Raw genomic sequence first — 17485 nt, 5'->3', positions numbered from 1 at the left:
GCCCGACCTAATTAAGTTTTGGAGGTCTGTGGCGAAATTTGCAAACCCTTTGAACGCACTGTAATTTCTGCTTTAAAACAAATAAAGAAAATCAATTTTTTTTTTCTACATATGTTCTGCTTAATTTTTAGCTTAGACTTAGTAGATTTTGTTCAAAATTAATTAAAACAAAACTAGAAATAAGCAAAAATAATGGGGAAGGACACCAATAACAAAACTAGAAATAAAAGCAAATATAGAAAACTCTCCTTTAATTCCCCCATTAAATGAGAAATTAATTCAATGAGAAGAGATCTTGAGATTGAGGGACTTCTTATTGATCCATGCCTTCCAGGTCCGACCACTACCTTTGCGAGTAATTGCTGCTGCTGCTGCAGGTGTTTCATCGTTCTCCATCTTCACCGGCTTCTTGTATAGCATAAAGTTACGAACTCCTCCTTGTGCTCCAATTGTCTCCCACGGACTCAGACCATCAGGTCTTGTGTTGGGGCAGTAGAGCAGGAAGTCATTGATATTGGATCCGAGAACCGGAAGGCGTCCCTCACGCGCATAGGATTTCAAGGTGGTATCGATGACGGCAGCAACAAGCTCCTGCTCGTTGACAAGGAAACGGATCGGGCCCGCACTGCTTACCACAGTGACGCTAATCAAGATCCGGTTGCCCTTGGCGATGTTCTCATTCTTCCTATTTTTGTCCAGCAACATCTTCGTCGTTGTTTAGTGATCAAAATTAAAGTAATACAAATTTGACAGGCGGCGGCAGTTAATGGTTTAGGGGTCGAGGCCGACACAGCGGTAGTACCAGCCTTCCTTGCAGGAGTCGAAGGCAGCGGCAGAAATCGGGAGGACAGCACTGGGCATGAAATTACAGACGCTTATAATTTCCACCATTCACAAATCACAACTTGATTTGGGTTTTTATAAGCGCCCAAATGGATAAATACACATATTTCCCAACTCCAGCGGAATAAGGAGGACCGAATAACAATACACGCGGCAGACCCTTTGGACAAAAAGTAATATTTCCCAACTCCAACAGGTTACTTATTTGTATTTTATATATTTTCTTTTTGATGCCGTTGCTTTTCCTTGGATCGCAAGTCTTTACTTTAAATCGCGATGTTTTCCCAGGAGAATAAGGAGTACCCATCAAAACACTACGCGGCATTCTACTAGTGGACCCAATACAGAAACTGACCTTTTTTGTCCTAATTCCCAACTCAAACAGTTTGATTATTTTATTTTATTTTGGGTCGTTTCCAAAAAGACAGCATCTCCTCCCTTATAAATATCATACACGTTTCTTTCTCCGAAAGTCACCATTGCATGTAACCCAACAGTCCAAAACGCAAGCAGAGCGACTCCTCTTCGCGTTCTCAAGTAAGTCATCTCTCTCTCTCTCTCAAGTTGTGAACTTTCGTTTTCTGTTTTGCATACACTTCTAAATTTTCATCATCCGATTGCATAGATTTCAAAGTTTTGTGTGATTTTTCCCAGAAATTTGATTGTTTTGATTTCACCCTTTGAGGGTTTTGGCCTGTCTCCTTTTATGCCATTAAATAATTTATTCTACAAGAGTAGTAAAAGAAGGTGAAAAGTATTAGTCTTTGTTTTGTTTTGTTTTTTTTTCTTTGATTATGTTTCTGCTTAGGAGGACTAAATCATATTAGTTGAATGTCAATTTTCAATTTAAAGAAAAAATTTGAACTGATGAAGAGGCCTAGTTCAAAACGACATAATTAAGCACATATTGCCGGGCTATCAAATTCGAAGGAAATGATTATTTTTCATTTAGTAGGCTATGTGGTGCTTATTAGTTCTGCTGGAGTGAATATGTGAACAGAATTCTGAACGCAAAAATTATGGTAATCAAATTTACGATCACCTTCTTTTCTCTGCATTGGCTTTTCCTTTTCCTGTTATCTTTCTCTTTCAATGCATTCTAAATACGGATTTCATTGATTTTTATTACATTTTTTCCAACTCTGCCAATTTTTGTTGAAATCCGCTAACCTTTCTAATTCTGGCAGCATATAGTTTATGGTTCTTTCCGGTACTTATTAGGGTTTTGTAATGCAGGTTACCGGATATTTGAACTACATACAAATTTGAAGAATATCTTTTGCTAGGAAAAGAGGCTCAGATGGGACAATGTAAGTCTCTTCTTTTCCTCTTGATCTTCCTAACTCTTTCAAGGTCTGGTATGTCATGGTTTTGGTCCTCTTCTTCTGGCAACACTGGCAATAATCCACCGCAAAATCTGCAAATATCTAGTGATATCGTTGCTGAGTTCTCCATGGATTCTCTCAATGATGAAAAAGGCACTGAACGTGTCAACAATGCTAGAAGAAAACTGGTGGGCGTTAATTCTTGTTGGCATGATGCTTATAGAGGAATATTTGGAGCATGCTCAGAGATGGCCGCGGATGACAATGATAAGAGGAAGAGATTTGCTTGGGATCTTAGCAATTGCTTTCAAAAGGATTCTGGAAGAAGCCCTTTTCCCATGTGTCGCGTAGGCTCTCCTATGAAATCTTGCCTTGAAAAACTGGACAATGATGCTATTCACACATACCGCGGATTCTATTTAGAAACCAATTCCATTTGCCATCAGTTGCAGTCTGGTATTTTCAGGCATCAGACGGAGAAATTGGTGAATGATTTGAAAAAATCATCTGATTATGCAGAGAAAAAATTAGTGAACATAGCCGAAAAGGCAGATATGTTGTTAGAGGGCTCGAAAGATATACATGATTCTTTGACTTCAATCGATGAACAAACACAACAAGTGGCTCAGACTTCCAAGAATGTGAGTGATCACATTGGTGAGATAGTGAAGCAGTCAGAGGCGGTGTTTGAGCAGTCCAAGAAAATTGAAGCCTCCCAATTGGAATTGCAGATGGGGCAGCACAAAATGAAGGAAAAGTTGGAAGCAGGGATGGTAATGGTTCATGAATCTTATCACATTTTAGGTAAAGGAATACTCAGCTTGCAGGATGAGACTAATGAAATAGAGAAGAAGATAGGTGTAGTTGGAGAAGCTATGTCTTCAAAGATGAGCAAGTTGCAAAGCAAGGCGGACGATATTGGGAATGTAGCTGATATTTCCTTGGAAAGGCAAAAGGAACTTCTACATGGCCAATCTGAAGCGCTTAACGGGCTTCAGTCACTGACTAAATTCCAATCCCAAGCTCTAAAAGAGAGCAAGTAAGGCATAATGCACTGGCCATGTTGGTGAATAGATTTTAGACATTATCAAGCTGTATGTTTTAATGTGGTTAATAACATATTTTAAATTTGCAGGGGAATATTGCAGCAGTTTGCTACATTAGGCCGTGAAAAACAGGAAGAGCTTCTTCGAAGCCAAGAGAAGATTCAACGAGCTCATGACCATCTAGTCAAAAATTCAAAGACCATATTGAAAGCTCAGGTTACTATTTCTCTTTGTTGCATTCTAATTAGTCCAGTCTTTGTCATAATTTTATGATTAACGTAACAATAATTTATGTTTATGTATACAGGAAACTTTTGAACAGAAGCAGGCATCCATGTTTGTTGCTTTGGATAGGCTATTCGCCTTGCACGATGCACTGCTGGCGGAATCGCGGTCAATGAAAGCAGTATTTTTCTATTTCATATCAATGCTTGCCATTTATATGTTAACCAGCACAAAGCAAACTTACCCAGTGAGACACTGGCTTTATTTGTGTGAGTATATCATTCATTAATCGTATGTATTTTTAACTAAAATATATTTCGTGATTTTGAACTAACTTGTATGTGAACATTTTTTGTTGCAGTTCTATGCCTTGCATTCCTGCTCGAATTTGCAGTCCTTCGATTTGCATCAAATGGAGTAGAGCAACGGACTCGGTGGGATAGTGGAGTTAGGAACGTTTATGTGCTGTATGCTGCCCTTCACTTATTATATGCTTGTTGGAAATACAAGTACGTGAAAAGAACTCATCAAACCTAAAATTATCCAGTTGATTTTTTATGATTTGGATTTAACATGTCTCTGTGTTGAAAATTTCAGGGACTATGAAAGGCTAAACTACGATATGCTACAAAACCTAACAGAGGAGGTTATGAGCTTGCGAAAAAATGCAGATCAGTTTTCCTGGGAATCAGATGATGAATCTGACTGGTCTGCATTCGTTGACAAAGACATATCAGACGGCATTGAACACCTGACGGATTCAAACCATTTCAAAGAAGAAGTTGGAGATAATTTACATGCAGTCTCTTCATATACTGGAAGGTATAATCTACGCAGTCGCATTCGCAATCGTATCTGATCTGATGTTAAAATTTGTTTACCATTTTCTTGCTAAGAGGTTGAGAACAACATTATAATGATTTGCGAATTTGGATCATGCAGGACTCACTACTGATTGTCCTAATATTTTTGTAATTGTATATGTAAATCATCATTCATTATCATCAACAATATCTAATATATTTTTTTACAAGATATTAAAATGGATACTAGAATTATATGATTGAAAATCAGTTGAGAAAATTATCAAGGATCTTACAATCTTGGAAATACAAATAAATCGTGCAGGACGTGAGTAGTTAGTCGATTGATACACTATAATTGGGTGGATTGGCAACTTACGTGCCATAACTGTCTCGCAAAATTTGTCCCACATTGAAGAACTTCTAATGTCATAATATTATTTTACCTTTTTGCTCTTATGTACGTAAGTTTGATATGTAAGATTCACTGTCATCAAATACATGCACATCTGCTCGTACCATACAAATCCAAATCTAGTGATTAACAGAAGAATCCTTCACCACTTTTGGTAATTAAAATATTGGCTTTGGAATTTGGTTTGGCTGCTCATATATATACATATATATATATATATATCTATATATATTTATATGTATGTAAAGCCTTGAAATCGAATATAGCACAGATACTGATACTGACATACCATAATCATGATTAAAGCACAGCCAAAACCAACTAATCAGAGTGTCGGCAGGTGCATTTGCAATTCAGAATCCTTAAGTGGACAAAAATGTCACCAATAAGGCAGCAACATCATAATCTTTGATGCCACCAGCCACCGTCGAAAGTAAAATTTTGATTAAAAAAACAAGCAAAAATAAACTAGCTTATTTAATTGTATTTTTCATCAGGTACATGTAGCTTAATTGGTCATTGTCGAGACTCAATTATTTCCATCATTCCATGATAATCTACTTTATTCCCCATGTCATTTTCAGTCTGTATAAAAAGTGTGAACAATTGGTGAGATAATTGGAGCTCATAGCACTTCGAAATCGTATTCATTAAGCAAAAGATAAGATAAAATTAAAGTACTTTCGTTGCATGTTGTTTTCTAGTTAGTGATTATTAACGATGGTATATTTTTCTATGACAGTTACTTTTTGAGCATTGTATTGGTTCCTCTCGATATGCTTTCTGATTTTTCAACAAGTTGATTGACAAAAAAAATGCTATGTCTATGATTCTCTCTTGATGGATTCAATATGTGGTAGTTAAAATTATGGAATTTTTTTTATATTTATATATCAATACTATTTTAATTTTACTTTAACATGTCACAAATTATCTCACCATAATGAAGTATCACTCTAACCACCTAATAATAGATTCTTATGTGTTCTCAATTGTATACAAATATGTGTTTATGTTTGGTTGTAGGCACATTTTCTCCACCCTGGCCAATAGAGATATTTGTTTAATTTCTAAAATGTTTCTAGTCACCTAGCTCCACCTACCAAGCATATAGTTAAACCAGATTTTAACCATTAACACTATTGAAAGAGTACCATACATGAAAAAGATCAACAATTCTTATACACAACGACTGAATGTATTTTTCATATAAAAAAGAGAAGTTTTACTCGTTTCCAGAAACGTGCAAACATTTTCTTTTCCATGCTTGAGCCAATATTTTTGTTGACAATAATGTATAGGTAACCTATCGAATTAAGAAACATATTACTTTTTAATGCACACGTCCATCTAAATGGTGCACATCCTTTTGCCCCTTATTCTCTTAATAAAAGAAGTTACCACAAAATTCACAGTGACAACTACTATTCTTGGATACAATTCTCAGTGTGTACTTCATCAAGAGGAGTAATTTAAATTTGATCATACATTTCCTATTTTTGTATGAAAATCAATATACATGTCGGATATTTGACAAGAAAATTTCACCAAACTCATCACAGACGTTTCATAAAACTAGACTTTTTGTGTGGCTATGAATGAATAGATTGATCATCAAATAACGAAAAAGAAAATCTTAAATCAAATGATTTGTTAGGATTGCATTGTGACCACAACTGCACTAGCTAGTATAACATGAATTCCCACAATTCCACAATACAAGTTACGTACAAAGGTTGGGGTAGTTGACTCTAACCTTGTTTCCCACTAATTATGGACAAAACCCAAGCCACATTCTTACTCTCTTCCCCTCTTATTTGGGATTTTGAACACAATTTGACATTGTTCCCTCATCATTACTCAATCGTCAAAACAAGGAAAAACAAGGTTTTGGGAAAGGCATAAATATTTGTCAAAGTAACGCATGATGTGGTAGGTTTCCATCAAGGGTCCGTATTGGTGGACTTTATGTAGGGTTCGGTATAGTGGGGCTTCTTGTAGGTAAGACTGGAATTTATTCCCATATCTTGGACCAGAAATTGATGGGTTGGGCAAAGGATCATGCTTTTTCTTGGTTCAAATATCCTTTAACTCAATTGGAGCAATAGTCTCTTAATTAAAAATTTATTACCATTAGTCCATCAACTCATTAAAACGTGCATTTATGGTCCCTCAACTAAAAATCTATTATCATTGGTCCCTCAACTTTAATTCAACTGGAGAAATGGTCCTTTAACTTTAACCCAATTGTAGCAAGGGTCCTTCCAATAACTCATTTTGACAAAAATTTTGACGCAGTTGACGAAAATGACCATAATTACACACTTTGATGAGTTAAGAATGTCACATCCCGGCCCTGGGTCCACCACATCCCGGGCCCGCTCCACTACCGTAGCACGATAGGGAACTCACACGAGAACTTCCCAGTGGGTCACCCATCATGGGAGTGCTCTCGCACGCTACTCGCTTAACTTCGAAGTTCCCATGGAACCCGAAGCCAGTGAGCTCCCAAAAAGCCTCGTGCTAGGTAGGGATGAGAATATACATATAAGGATCACTCCCCTAGGAGATGTGGGATCTTAAATCCACCCCCCTTAGGGGCCCGACGTCCTCGTCAGCACACGACGGCCAGGGTTAGGCTCTGATACCAAATTGTCACATCCGGCCTGGGGTCCACCACATCCCGGGCCAATCTGACACGCCCTGACCCTGAGGTCCTGGGGACATCGAGATGGTCAAGTGCTGGTTGACAACCGAAGGGTGACAAAAGCCATTACATTGAAAATTACAAAGTTGAACAGTTAATGGACAAGAGCACTGGTCAGTTGGCTATAAGTAAGGTGCTAAGTTCACCTTACTGGAGAGTACGTGGATAAGGAGCTAGGATTTACCGCCTAGTACTAGACCAGTTGAAGTTCAAAGACTTTGTTTATCCAAACAAGACTAGATTTTCATCATCTGAGTCCAACTACAACAACAACAAGAATCGCAACTCCTTTTGGAAACTGATGGGAATAGTGTCTGCTACTGAAGAGTCACTTAAGAAATTATCTAATTTAAACGAAGTCAACGCCCGAAGAATTTGGTGTAAAGCTGATGGTCAAAGGTTAAGGAACTTGACTGCGGGGTTAAAGTAAGTAAGAAGGCTATCTGTAGAACAATCGCCGAGAATTGTTCTAAAGATCCACACAAATTTCTTTAGTGGTAATGAGCCTGAGAACATTGATTTGCTCCCACCAACTACCACTTACTAATCGTCGTCACCACTAGCACTTACTCGCTTTCTATTGTAAGATCCCACATCGCCCAGGGGAGTGATCCTTATATGTATATTCTCATCCCTACCTAGCACGAAGCTTTTTGGGAGCTCACTGCTTCGGGTTCTATTGGAACTTCGAAGTTAAGCGAGTAGCGCGCGAGAGCACTCCCATGATGGGTGACCCACTAGGAAGTTCTCATGTGAATTCCCAAAAACAAAACCATGAGGGTATGGTCGGTGCTCAAAGCGAACAATATCGTGCTATGGTGGTGGAGCGGGCCTGAGATGTGGTGGATCCTGGGCGGGAATGTGACAATTTGGTATCAGAGCCTAATCTTGGCTGTGGTGTGCCAACGAGGACTTCGGGCCCCTAAGGGGGGGTGGATTGTAAGATCCCACATCGCCCAGGGGAGTGATCCTTATATGTATATTCCCATCCCTACCTAGCACGAGGCCTTTTAGGAGCTCACTGGCTTCGGGTTTCATGGGAACTTCGAAGTTAAGCGAGTAGCGCGCAAGAGCACTACCATGATGGGTGACCCACTGGGAAGTTCTTGTGTGAGTTCCCAAAAACAAAACCGTGAACGCGTGGTCGGGGCTCAAAGCGGACAATATCGTGCTACGGTGGTGGATGAGAATATACATATAAGGAACATTCCCCTGGGCGATGTGAGATCTTACAGAGGGACCCTTATTATATAAATAGTTATTCCAACATAACTTATTTCGACAAAATTTTGACGAAATTGATAAAAATGACTATAGCTACACATTTTGATAAGTTGAGGAACCAATAGTAATGGATTTTTAGTTGAGGGACTATTGCTCTAATTTGATTAAAGTTGAGGGACCATTGTTACAATTTACTCGTATATAAAAGCTCTATGCATGTCCTACTACAATATATACGCATAGAGAGTTTTCATACCCCCAGCCACCTTACTTTTTTTAATTCTTTCAATTTTCTGATACCAATTACAACTATTATGAGGACCTTGTGGAGACCAACTCCATCTCGGCACAAGATTTTATTGATCAAAATCTACCGATTCAAATTCTTTCGCAACTTAAAACACTTTATTCAAACCCCTCTTAATTTAACCCGTTTTTCTTTTGCCCTCACAAATCTCACCTATTGCTTCTTTTTCAATATCCTTCCCATCTTAGCGAGAGATTTTTCAATGTGATCGGTACACGGAGTAGTACATCATGTGTTACTGTACAAATAGTGAGATATATATGCTAAAAAGTTAATAACTTAAAAAATGAAATTTCCCACCACTTCTATTAAAACACGTGATGTACCACTTGTTTTCCCGTCACAATTAAAAATTTCCCCATCATAGCAAATCAAAAACAAAAGTTTTCTCTCTTCCCGAGCCATCTGTCTCTCATTTCAAAGCAAAAAAGGCTAGCCTGCTACCTTTATAGCCACTGGCCTTTAGCTATGGCTAAATCCTCCTAAGAGCAAGCCCAGCGTGGGCATTTGCTCGGGGGATAAGGGACAGAACAGGGGCCCGAGGCCCCGTGGACCAGCTCCAGCGTGGGCAAGCCCGAGTGAAGGTGGAGGCTCGAGCTCCGGGCTCGTGGAGAATTGCCAGCCCGAGAGCTTGAGGCCATGTGACGTCAGCCTGGCGTCAGGCATTATTTAATTTTTTTTGTGTTAGGCACGTGCACCCCACTTGCGCGTGGGGGCGCGTCGTCGACACAAAATAAAAAAAAAAAATAACTTTTTCAGTTACCGTTGGGAAGCCACGTGGCTTCCCACGGTCCGTTCGATCTTAACGGTCAAAAAAAATAAAAAAAAATCTTATTTAATATCCACCGTTCGATCTGAGATCAACGGTGGATATTAATATGCTTTATAAATAAAAAAATAAAAGAAAAAATAGTTTTAAAATTAAGAAAAGTTACCGTGTTGATACGTGGCACAATCTGGAGTGTTGGAATTCAAATTTTTTTTATATCCAACGGTAAAGATTAATTAATTGAATAAAAATTCAAAAAAAATTCAAAAAAATTCAAAAAAAAATCTGAAATTTTTTTTAAAAAAATTGTTTTTACTTTTCTATAAATACCTTCTCATTATCATCTACCTTACACAACAATTTCATATTTTCTCAACTACTTTCAATCACATTCCTTTCTTTGTCTCAAAGTTTGAATCCATTTTTTTTCAACAAAATGACCACTGGTGTAGGTACGAATTGGTCGCTTATTGAAGATGTTGCGTTGTGTATTAGTTGGGTTGAAGTTACTCATAGTTCGCTTACGGGTAATGAGATACAGTTGCGAGAAATGTGGAGTCTTATTTATACCAATTATCTTGAGAAAATTGGTGGGAAAAGAACCAAAGAATCGATGTCCAGTCGTTGGAAATTATTTAGCCAATCGTTTAGTATGTGGAAAGACGCCTTGGCACAAGCTAGTAGTAATATTCGAAGTGGGGAAAATTACTCGGATCAGTGATAGGAGCATATTTAGGCGACTTACTTAGCTTATTTTCGTGCATCTATGTTGTTAATTCATAGTTGTTTTAGTAGTTTAAGCCATTTTCGTGTGTTTTTAGGTTCATATGGCTAAGGAAGCAAAAAGATGCATTTTGGAGCATTTTGGAGCAAAATTGGGCTTGGAATGGATAGCATATGATTGGAGCCAAAGTGTTGGACGAATTTGAAGGCCTTGTATTCATTTTGGACATAAAACAAAGGGCCTAGCCCATTCTCTCTTAAACCAACCCCAAGGCCATGCATTTCCTTCCAATTCCAAAGCCCACAATCACTTCAAAAGCCATGCAAAGAACCATCCATTCCATCAAAAACAATCCATCAATTCACATGCAAAACCACCATTAACACACATGCACCCAAACAAAGCCAACCTAGCTAACCCTACATGCATTCTTTATGCAACTCTTCATCATTCCACCATTCATTCTTTATTCCACAAACAAGTCACATGCATTTCCACCTTCCTACTTCATCATTTCACCACATTCTCCCTCTTTAACTCATTTCATTATTCATTCACTTTGCATTCATTCAATTCCACCCCACATGCACCCTTTATTCTTCATCATTGCAACCATGACACATTTACACCAACAAAACAACTCCCATGCCATGGCCTACTCATATTCCCATTTCCTTTCCAACATCTCACATGCATTTCCACCTTCCTACTTCATCATTTCACCACATTTTCCCTTTTATTTCCACATGCAATTCTTCATCATTGCAACCACAAACACCTTAAACAAATAGCCATATACATCTCCACTCCTCCTATAAATACCCTTGCATTCATTCATTCAAAAATCATCTCATTTCATACACAACACACCACAAACACTTCCATCTTCTCCCTAGCCGTGAGTTTCTCTCCATTTCCCTTCCATTTCTCCTCCATTTCTTCCATTTCCATAATCCCCCAATCCATTCAACACACCAACAACATCCCTTAGTCCTTGTGCCACAATAAAGAGGAAGATAAGAGGGCCTAAACGTTCATACAATTCACGTTTGAGTTGTTGGAATGTTTACGCGTTTCTTTGATTTCAATGTTTTCAATTCTCTTTGTTTTGTAATATGAGGAATGGAAGAGAAGAGTGCCTAAACGTTCATACAATTCAAGTTTGAGTTGTTGGAATGTTTAGGTGTTTCTTTGATTTCAAAGTTATGAGGAACTAAACTTTTTTTGGCTAGGGGTGATTTCAATACCATGATTATTTATGTAATATGAATTGATGAATTCCGGTTATGAACTCTTGATTCGTGAATGCAATTGGCTTAACTATTTGATGATTAACTTATTTGTGTTTGTTGATTGAGGGTCGACACTTAATTAGCATGCATGAATATGTGGCTAAAGTTTAAGAAGGTTTCACATAATCGTTACTAACTTATACTTGAAAGTAGTGAAGGTCGCTTGTCACGATCGCGTTAAGTTTAATTCTTAGCATGAGTAACATGATGTCATAGTTGCAAGTGCTTTGTCAATGCTTATGGTTTTCATTATTCTTAATGATCTTCGATTGTATCTCTATTATGATGACATGTAGGGAACTTTTGAGAATGTTTTGGGTTGTCGAATGATGCCATCCAATCCAATAATATAAGGAAAATCTGAGGGTTAACTAGTGATGTCACGGTTAATTTGGGGCATTGTCGTTCATAATTCAATGAAGGAATAACTGGAAATTGATTCATATGCATAAATATCATGTGTGGAGAAAGAACCTCTAGCTAATTCACCAACCATCTTATTTCATCAATTACATTCTTGTTTCGTTATTTCAATTTTCATCAAACTTCAATCCCCCTTTTGCTTTAATGTGCAATATAGTTAGAAATCAATTTAGTTTGTGTTTTTAAAGCATTTTGATTCTTTTGGTTTGTCTTAGTGTTTTAACGTTTAGTTTCACATTCTTTGAGTCTAGTTTAACGTTTTATATTGTTTTTACGTTTTAGTTTAAATTCGTCCAAATAGGTAACAATATATTATTTATTTGATACCCAAATTTACATTATAATTATTTGTTTGTATTATTTATTTGTTACCTACATAATTTATTATTTATTTGTTACCTACTTACATTATAATTATGTTGTTTGTATTATTTATTTGTTACTTATTTTCATTATAATTATTTCTTTTCCCGCATTGTGTAGGAACTTCAAGCACAAGCTTGGTACGCTGCCAAAACCAAAAGCAAAAATAAATCATTCAACCGGTGGGAATGTTGGAATATCGTCAAAGATTGTCCTAAATTTAGAGTTGTGCTAGTCGGTCCAGAAGTGCACATGAACAACACCCCTCTACACTCTACACCCGATCATGTCTCGCATGTTCATGAAGATGATGCAGAAGAAGTGCCCGAAACGCCACTCCCTGAACAAGCGTCGGGTTCGACCCGTTATCCAATTAGGCCTCAAGGTAAGAAGGCTTCAAAGAGAAAATGGAGTGCTTCCAAGAATGATTATGCAAAGTTCATGGAAGAACTTACTCGCCAAGGTGAATTGACTTTGGCGAGGGAACTGGCGAAATATGAGGCTGATAAGGCTAGAGAGGACGCAAAAGCTGCAGCTATTGAGAGAGAATTTTAGGCTAATGAGAGAGAAAGAGAGCTACTTAGGCAAGAAAGGGAACATGTTAGAGAAGAAAGACGGGCTCAACGAGATCGTGAGATTATGAACACACCTTTAGAAGGGAAGTCTCCAAATTCTAAATTTTTTTGGAAGTCAGAGAAAGCGGACGTGGTGCGAATGAGGCGTGCAAGAGAAGCGATATCAAGCCAAGATGGTCCTAGCACCACAATTGGTTAAGTGATGATGAATAAAGTACTTTTGTAATCGGAGCCCATAATTTTCCAATCACTTTGGGTTGTAATTTATTATTTATTGTTTGTATTATTTATGTTGTTTCCAATTTATTGAATATTTATTCAAATTAATTTGGTAAGTTATTTATGCTAAGAGAATATTTATTGAAATGATAAAAACACACTAAAAAATATTTATACTAAAATCACATAAGCATACGGAATAATTAAAAACTCACTAAAAAATTACATAAACATACCAAATAATAAAACACACCAAATAAAATAACATAAACATACCAAATTCAAAAAAACACACTAAATGAACTTAATTATCTTCAACTTGTTTCAATGCTCACTGGTGCTCTATCAAGTCAATTTGCCGGGCATTGTGCATGTATGGCATTTGAAATGCAGTATATCATTGAATGAGCCTTTCATTGTAGTGTCCATCCCTTTGTAATGGCTCATGTTGCACGGGCTCATCGGTGGCGTCATGAGCACAATATATACGTGTTCTTGAATTGTTCATTGTGTCTGGCTCATATTCATCAACGGCTTCATAATCGTACTCATCTTCCACAATCATGTTGTGAAGAATAATGCACGTCATCATGATGGATCGAAGCGACTCTACATCAAACAATCTGGCAGCACCGCTGACGATCGCCTATCGAGCTTGGAGGATACCGAAACAACGCTCCACATCCTTCCTGCACCCTCTTGACAGCTGCATGGCTAATCACCCAAAGAGAGGGCCTTCATTCCTTGCATCTTGGATCCATGGATTTGGTTGGATGAAAAGGTTTCTCCAAGTTCCCAAAATTGAGAACCTCTAAGTCTCCACACCAAGGTATATTGAAGAAGAAATGAGTGATCTAGAGGAAGTAAGATTGCTAGCTATTCCCCTCTAGATTGGCCAAAATTTTTGAGAGAAATGAGAGCTTGTGTTCTCATCCTTTCCCCAAAAATAACCCTTAGTAAATTTTAGGCTATAAAGTCCTTTATATAGTCCCTTCAAAATAAGTGACCTAATGGACCAAAAGCCCTATTCTTTTACACATGGCTAGCCTATAGGTTTATTGGGCTTTCAAGCCCTTTGTTTTATTCAAGTTGTCATACAACTTGAGTTAATGGGCTTGACATTCAAATCCCATTGGGCCTTGCGGCCCAAAACTAACCCGAGGTTTTTAACGAACTTATTCGTTTGATTAATTAACATATTAATTAATCCTTGCCATAAATAATTAAACCATTTAATTATTCTTACTCATCTCCGTTGAATCTTCAAACTCTACCTTACACGGTGTACGATCCATTAGGTTCCTTTTAGCGAGGCAGTGGGCGATTCAAACTCTTTCAAATCGATTGTGAATTGAAACTTACTTTCAATTCTCCCGTTAGTGATAATACACTTTTAGGGCTTCCACAAACCATGAGTGACACCTAGCAGCATATCATGGTTACCCAAGCTAATCAGAAGAGGTGGAGAACCTATTCAGTTTAGGATTACAAATGCAATACGGTCTTTCTCTAATACAATACTCTTGACCACATTGTTTGGTTTGATAGTTTATTCATGTCTACTATCCAATGTGAATCTTGTACTTATATGATTACCTTGAATGTGATCTGGAACGCATTCCAACATCTCATTCATACTCTGGCCAGAGATTCTAAATCATATCATAGAGTATTCTCCCTCAAACAGTTTGAAGGTTAGAGATCCCTTGTTGCGCATTCACTTGCCTCCATGGCTAAGTGGCTTAACCCCAACGATGCCGTGGACACCCTGATAGAGTGACGTTGACATAATCAAAGATTAAGGACCTAACCACAAGACAACTGTGATGCCTCAGGTCAAAAGACTAATTTGCATTATCTCAACCATGAGTTCTCATGTGACATGAATATGAGAACTCTTCGTTGATCGTGTTCAGTGAACTCATTCTCTATTGAGCACCTACGTACTTGTCTTGATGTCACACACACCAATGACTCGAGACTAGTCACTCTCCCTGAGAGAAGACATAGCACGTACTGATCTTAACGGACTGTCAATGCCCAATTGACAATCCTATGATCAGGAACGTTTAGGATGTGTCAACGAAAGAATGGTCTCATGAATCTAACTTCTTTAGATCGCATTCTTCCAATCACATATTCCTTGGACTTATCGTTTAAGCATATAACATTTATATGAGACGGCTCAAACAATAATGTTTGCCCTTTAAACTACATTAGTTTGAAATGTCCGTAAAGTATCATCATATGATTGGTTTTTAGGGCACATTTCCAACAACAGCTTGCAAAGTGCTTTTCCTTTGCACTTCGCGAACGTGGCACTGTTTTGACAAATGTTGACCATCGCGGGTAAATGTCGTCAGCTAGGTAGTATGGCCCGTCATATATACGGCCGTTGACCTCATACGTGACTTTTGGTGTCTTTCCTTGCAGGACATCGTTGAACATTGGGGATTGGGCAAAGACGTTGATGTCATTTTGAGCTCCCGGGACCCCGAAAAGGCGTGCCAAATCCATGTATCAAAAGATGCCACCGCCTCCAGAATGATACTTTTTGCTCATTTTCTGTCCCCATACGCGCCTTGCCATGCACTTGGACAATTTTTCCACGTCCAATGCATACAATCAATGCTTCCAATCATCCCAGGAAAACCACGTATCTCGGCCTTCTTCAACAGCCGTTCCAAGTCCATGTTTGTAGGTTTGCAGAGGTACTCAGCGATGTAAATAGATTCGATTGCTCCGCAAAACCGCATCAGGGACTCAAGAATGGTTGATTTCCCCATCCTCGTTATCTTATCATCTGTAGATGCTCCATATGCAAGCAACCGCAAGGCAACAGTAATTTTTTGCTCAGGCAGTAGACCCATAGCACCAAAAGCATCTTTCTTTTGCACAAAGTAAGAATCATGGTTGCAAACAGCAATCATGATTTTGTTGAACAAATGTCGTTCCATTCTAAAACGACGTCTAAAGTACGTATCAGGGAATGCACTATTAGGAACAAAATAATCATCCAAGAGTTCCATACCTCGTCGTTGCCTGCTTCTATCAAGGTTTCCGGAACGGCTGGGCCTGCAGATCTGAGCCATAGCTTGGACGACTTGACGGGAATGTGAGGCTCTGCCCATTCTTACTTCGTCATCTCTCCTTCTACGCTCCTCATCCTTTTCCCTCTCATTTTTTGCCCCCTGGTGATTGAACATTGCTTCTGATTGGTTAAACAATTCTTCCTCGTCTTGATCGAGTTCCCACATCATCCTTGAGGAAGAAGAAGACATTGTAAGAAAGAAACATAAACTATGAATAATGATACATATTTTTGTGAAGAAGGAAGCAAAAACTATGAATAATGATAGAGATCTTGAGAAAATTGGTGTGAGATTTGCAAGGATGGATGGTGGATTATATGAAGGATTCAAAAAGGATTAGGTTGCACATAATGCCACGTGGCATGCCGTCATTCGTTAAAAATCTGATGAAAATCTATCCTCAAAGATTGTGAACAGATTATGACACGTGGCATGCCGTCATTCGTTAAAAATCTGATGGAAATCTATCCTTAAAGATTGTGAATAGATTATGACACGTGGCGCGACGTGATTGGTTAATAATCTTATCAGAAATCCATCACCAATAATTGTATTTTCGGATAATGACACGTAGCATAACGAGTACGATTAAAAAATTTATCAGAAATCTATCCCCAATAATTGTCTTTTCGGATTATATGACAAGTGGCGCAACGATAACTATTAAAAATCTTATCCGAAATTACAAATAAAATTATTTTGTATTATTTAATAATACTTCGGATAATGACACGTGGCGCAACGAGAACGATTAAAAATCTTATTCGATATTGCAATTAAAATTATTTTGTATTATTTTATAAATAAAAAAATACTAATATTTTATTGCCTATTGCCAGGGCTATTGAAGTGTAACGGTGGAGATGCAAATGCTATTACCAGGGTTATTACTATTCATTAAGGGCAGTTACTGTTCATTAGGTGGATTGAATAGTGTATAGCCTGGGGGGAGAGCTCCAACACTGGAGTTGCTCTAACCCTTCCTTCCTCCCTTTCTTCCCCCTCTCCCCTATCCAAACCTTCTTCCCTCCCTTCCCATCCTGCGCTCTGATCCCACACCACCCACTCTTTCTCAGCCTTCACGTACTTTTCTCCCCCTCCTGTGTTTCTCTCCACCATTTTGTGAGCAGGTT

At 38.2% G+C, this 17485-nt stretch overlaps 2 protein-coding genes across 2 annotated transcripts; one reads left to right on the top strand and one right to left on the bottom strand.

Moving 5' to 3' along the window:
• Positions 1–2: 2 nt before the first annotated feature.
• On the bottom strand, positions 3–908 carry LOC125474965. The gene has a single exon (XM_048579232.1). It carries the CDS (start codon positions 703–705, stop codon positions 280–282), a length of 426 nt encoding a protein of 141 aa, XP_048435189.1. The 5' UTR covers positions 706–908; the 3' UTR covers positions 3–279.
• Positions 909–1327: 419 nt separating this feature from the next.
• On the top strand, positions 1328–4440 carry LOC103955085 (protein GAMETE EXPRESSED 1-like). The gene is made up of 6 exons (XM_048579228.1): positions 1328–1380; positions 2080–3207; positions 3304–3430; positions 3522–3708; positions 3801–3948; positions 4037–4440. Exons 2-6 carry the CDS (start codon positions 2144–2146, stop codon positions 4296–4298), a joined length of 1788 nt encoding a protein of 595 aa, XP_048435185.1. The 5' UTR covers positions 1328–1380; positions 2080–2143; the 3' UTR covers positions 4299–4440.
• The last annotated feature ends 13045 nt before the right edge of the window (positions 4441–17485 follow it).

This window comes from the organism of the source record quoted next, unplaced genomic scaffold, assembly GCF_019419815.1.
Source record: "Pyrus x bretschneideri cultivar Hongxiangsu unplaced genomic scaffold, Pyrus_bretschneideri_v1 Contig13, whole genome shotgun sequence".
Lineage (NCBI taxonomy): Eukaryota > Viridiplantae > Streptophyta > Magnoliopsida > Rosales > Rosaceae > Pyrus > Pyrus x bretschneideri.
Note: the sequence above shows the minus strand (reverse complement) of the source record. Positions and strands in the feature narration are given on the sequence as shown.

Coding starts and splice junctions, on each gene's coding strand:
- LOC125474965 (XM_048579232.1), bottom strand. CDS start 705: ATGTTGCTGGACAAAAATAGGAAGAATGAGAACATCGCCAAGGGCAAC.
- LOC103955085 (XM_048579228.1), top strand. CDS start 2,144: ATGGGACAATGTAAGTCTCTTCTTTTCCTCTTGATCTTCCTAACTCTT. Junction 3,431..3,521: donor AGACCATATTGAAAGCTCAG/GTTACTATTTCT, acceptor TTATGTATACAG/GAAACTTTTGAACAGAAGCA. Junction 3,949..4,036: donor TATGCTTGTTGGAAATACAA/GTACGTGAAAAG, acceptor TGAAAATTTCAG/GGACTATGAAAGGCTAAACT.